Source organism: Gavialis gangeticus, unplaced genomic scaffold (genome assembly GCF_001723915.1).
Source record: "Gavialis gangeticus isolate Ggan-Ray unplaced genomic scaffold, GavGan_comp1, whole genome shotgun sequence".
Classification (NCBI taxonomy): Eukaryota; Metazoa; Chordata; order Crocodylia; family Gavialidae; genus Gavialis; species Gavialis gangeticus.
Window position 1 is genome coordinate 20,829,003 of NW_017728997.1, and position 4,225 is coordinate 20,833,227.

General features: G+C 42.0%; 1 protein-coding gene across 2 annotated transcripts in view; it reads left to right on the forward strand.

The window, feature by feature from the left end:
• The window catches only part of CHCHD4 (coiled-coil-helix-coiled-coil-helix domain containing 4), a 23,175-nt gene extending 19,216 nt beyond the window's left edge, over positions 1–3,959 (forward strand). Inside the window, exon 3 of one of the 2 annotated variants that reach the window (XM_019504916.1) lies at positions 2,793–3,958. In XM_019504916.1, the coding sequence (XP_019360461.1) occupies positions 2,793–3,088 (296 nt within the window). In that variant the 3' untranslated portion in view covers positions 3,089–3,958. Of the gene's footprint in view, positions 1–2,792 lie in introns of both variants that reach the window. The other variant, XM_019504917.1, reaches the window with a different exon arrangement.
• Positions 3,960–4,225: the final 266 nt, after the last annotated feature.

Here is a 4,225-nt window from a genome sequence, read left to right on the forward strand (position 1 = left end):
CTGCATCCTGCCCTGCCCTGCCCTGCCCTGGCTGGGCAGTGCGTGCTCCAGCCCCTCTCACTCCCTCACTGTAGGGGCCTCGATCTACCTTCCCCCCCACACCCCTTCCCTTTCCCCTCTCTTTTCACAACAGACTTACCAGCTGGACGCAGCTCTTCAAGCTGCCGGGCTATGCTCCTGGCCCCATGCATGCTGCAGCTGCATGCACCTACGGGGCATTTATTGGCCACATTATCAGCCACATCAGGCAAAAAAACCCGATTTCTGATTAGTCAATTTTCTTTATATTGGTGCCAGTCCAATATCAGACTGATGTATTAGTGGACCTCTACTGGTATATCTTATTACTTTAAATGCACACTCATCTATACCTCAGGTCCACTGGAGAAAAAAAAATGTTTTTCATTCTATCCTCCAAGGCAAGGTTTCTGTATTGGAAGCTTGTTCCTTCTATAAGGAAAGATCACCATCAATTTGACAATTAAGAGCAATAGATATGTTCCAAATGTTTGTTTGTGAGAAGTCCTGTTTTTGGGTCATGTTTGGGACTTAAAACTTACAATTTCTGCTTTGGTAGTGCTCAGCCTTTTGGCCCCATGGGGCTGGTCTGCTGGCTGGATTGGGTCCCACCTCCCAGGGTCGGGCCCTGCTCTGCCTTCGCCTGGCCCCGCATGCTTGGATTAGGCTCTGGTGCTCTGCTGCCCCTGCACATGGGAAGCGATCCCTAGCATCCTGTACCACACAACATGCTGAAATGCCCCCTTCCCCACTGCATGTCTGACCTAGTGTACAGGACTGGGCTACCAGGCCCATGCAGCTCCCCATGGATGCCAGAAACTTAGCAGTAGGGGAACAGCAGTTAACACTGCCACTGCTCCCCTGATGCCAGGCTTTCAGAGCCATGGGGAGTCTGCAGGCTGGATGATGCAGCTCAGGGGGCCAGATCTAGCCTGGGGGCACAGGTTGATTACCTCTGGTTTAAGAGGATTATTCAGCAAGGAATTGCAGTGCCATACTGCCCTCATTCTAGTATTTCAAAACTTTTCCTGTGTTGGTTTTAAGTGCTAGAAAAATGTCTGTTAAAATGCCTGGTTGATGTTTGATAGTCTCCCTCGGTGACTTAGAATCTAGTTTGCTCAATTTACAAAGCAAAGGCATATTTCTTCTACACTGCCGGTGAACTTTCTGCACTTTGTTTCATGTTATCCCTAGTAATAAAGAGCCTGAAATTGGCCATCCATATCCTTGTCTCAGTATCTCTTGTTTTTCTCTCGGGAGCCTGCCAAGTTATGCCAGAATTGCCACAGTGCACTGCACTAGTTACATTTTGTCAATAAAATACTGTCACAAATGGGGCTTGTAGACTCTTATAAAACTCATTTTGTTCAGTTGAGTTTGGTATTTGAGTCTGGACAGAAGTTCTGCAAATGTAAATGATATTAATGGCAATTCTTCAACTTGCTATGAGGCATAGTGTTGTAATGCAGATGGTCATAACTCAGTGCTTTTTACACCCACTTTGCTTCATCCTCTAATGCCCTTTTTTCATCGTCTGGTTTGATGAAGTTAAACCAAGTTCTGGAAATTCATGAGATTCTTGAGGGGAAAAGTGTGAATATAAAAAGTGAGTGTGTATTTCACTCAACAGTTGGCTTTTCTTGTTCCTGCTGTTTTCTTGCTCAAATGAATTGGAGGCACCAAGCAATGAAATTCTTCAGTAGGCTGCTGTCCCATGGCAATAGAAGTTCTTAATACTCAGCTAAACAGCCATTTTCGTCCTGGAAGCTTGAATTGATACTAGTTGGAAAGTAGCACTTTGATGTGCCTTTATGATCATAGGGCATAGGAGACACCAAGCATGATCCAAAGCCCATGCAGACAATAGGAGTGTTTCAGTTGAATTTAAATTGGATCAGACCAATTTAGAGTCAAATAAAGAGTTTAATTCTGGAAATCAGCATTGACGGCATTTGATCTCTTCCATGGTTGGTAGTCATCTCATAACTGGTTAGAACAGCTGCTTTGAAAAGGAAAGGACTTCTACTGCAGTGATACACATCCAGTATCCAGCACTGCATGGAACAGCAAACTTATCACTGAAGGGCAAAGTGGGGAAAATTTCTAGCTGTTAAGAGGTGAGGGGGAGCCTATGCTAAACTAAGGAAAGCCAAAAGAAGCTATTCTAGATTGGCCCGTGATTACTTTCATGTTGGAGTTAGAGTGAATAGGCCACCTTAGTATGTTGTAGATATTACACATGCAACAATACAAACATAAGTTTTTACATATGAGAAAATATGAGGTAAGTATGAGAAAATCATCCAAGGACTCCATCTGCTAAAGCTGTGTACCATATTTATGCCACTCCTGTCCCTGCAAGTTAAAGAGCTAAAATAATAGTGTACTATATGTTAGATTTAATAATACAAATTACCTTCCCTCTCTTTGTTGTCATACCCAGACAAAATCCAAGTTTCTTTTCCCTATGGTGATTTCATTGTTCATCTTCAGCTTTGTACATTGCCTTCCCTCCTCCTCTCACAGGCTGAAATGGGCCATGCATATTAAACTAGGATCTCTTCCACAGTAATGGGTCAGGCAGGTCAAGGCTGAGGATCACTAACTACACTAAAGAGGCTGGTTTGCTCTGCCACTATCCATGCTGTTCTGGTTTTGTGGTTATAATAGAGTCCAGTCTCTGATGCTGTGACCCAGCAACTTTGATGCAACTTTAAAACAAAATTACCTCTATGGAACACCTAATTTTTCTTCTGTCTCTTGTGTTTGTTCAGGATTGATATTGCCTAATGGAGATATCAATTGGAATTGTCCGTGCCTTGGTGGAATGGCTAGTGGCCCCTGTGGAGAGCAGTTCAAATCGGCCTTTTCCTGTTTCCACCATAGCACAGAAGAAATAAAAGGATCAGACTGTGTGGACCAGTTCCGTGCCATGCAGGAGTGCATGCAAAAGTTTCCAGACCTTTATCCCCAAGAAGATGATGATGAAGAGAAAGAAAAGCCAAGCAAAGATCTAGAAGCTGCTTCTACAGAGGCCACTGTAACTGAAGAAGAGAAGGGATCTAGCTAATGAAGATGCAAGGAGGCTAGAGTCTCCGCTCTCTGAATTTAGAACCATGAACTTTTGCAAAGAGTCTGTCTTTGATTCTTCACGAAGTGTTTTACCATTAATGTTCTAAACACTGTATCCTATGAATTAACTTATTACAGGAGAGGAGACCTCAGCCCTATGGTCTTAATAGTAAGCACTGCAGAAAGAGCAAGTAGATGTATGTACTGTGTAATGTGTTGGTGGACACCACCACTGCTTTAACAATACTTTTTTTTCTCTCTAGTACTCAATTTGCCTCCAAATGTACAAAACATTTCTTTAAACTGAGAAATTCTTTAGCCAGTATATCAGGTCTATATCCATTTCACTGTATTTTGATCAGTAGTTGCTCCTGTTTAATGTATTCTGTGCTGTTGATAGAAATTGCGTAAGTTGTTTTTCCTTACCTTCTCTGTTGGAGTGGTCCAGAATGCTGACATGATCCGTTTAGAAAATGCAAACTCTAATTTCTACTGGCACAATTAGATACCGGTTGCATTTGCTACTGATCCCAGGTAAAAACTTTCTGGAAAAAATGCTAAAATATTTGGCTTTTTTTATAATTTAATTATTGTTGCATTTTGAAAATTCTATTGAGTAACCTATGATTTAAGCTTCAAGTGAATGGGAAAAATAGTGATCACTGTGGTACTTGTTTTTTCTGAAAGCACTGCTTTTCAGGTCCCTCTGTTACTGCCTGCTCCTCCTGTATGGTTATATTCTAACAATATAGTTTTGACAATAAACTTGAAATGTTACCCAGAGTAACAATCTCAGAGCAGATACTGTGACTTGTGCATATTAAACAATGACAATCTTTTTACCTTGATTAAAAGCTCTTCTCTCTCTCTCTCTGTTTTTGGTTACCTCTCCTTGCTTGGTGTGAGGCACATGGCATTCTCTTGCATTGTAAAGAGATTGTGAACTCATCTGAAATGCCTGTTCAATGAACTGCTTTCAGCTTCTATGTACAGGATTTATTCCTGTCCTCCTTTAGAAGCCATGCACAATGTAAAGCACCACCAGAGGTGAGAGTGGGTAAATACAGGCACCAAAATTCCTTAGCATGATTATGGATTATGGGATTACTGCTTGCAGGCAAGGAGGATGTCACAT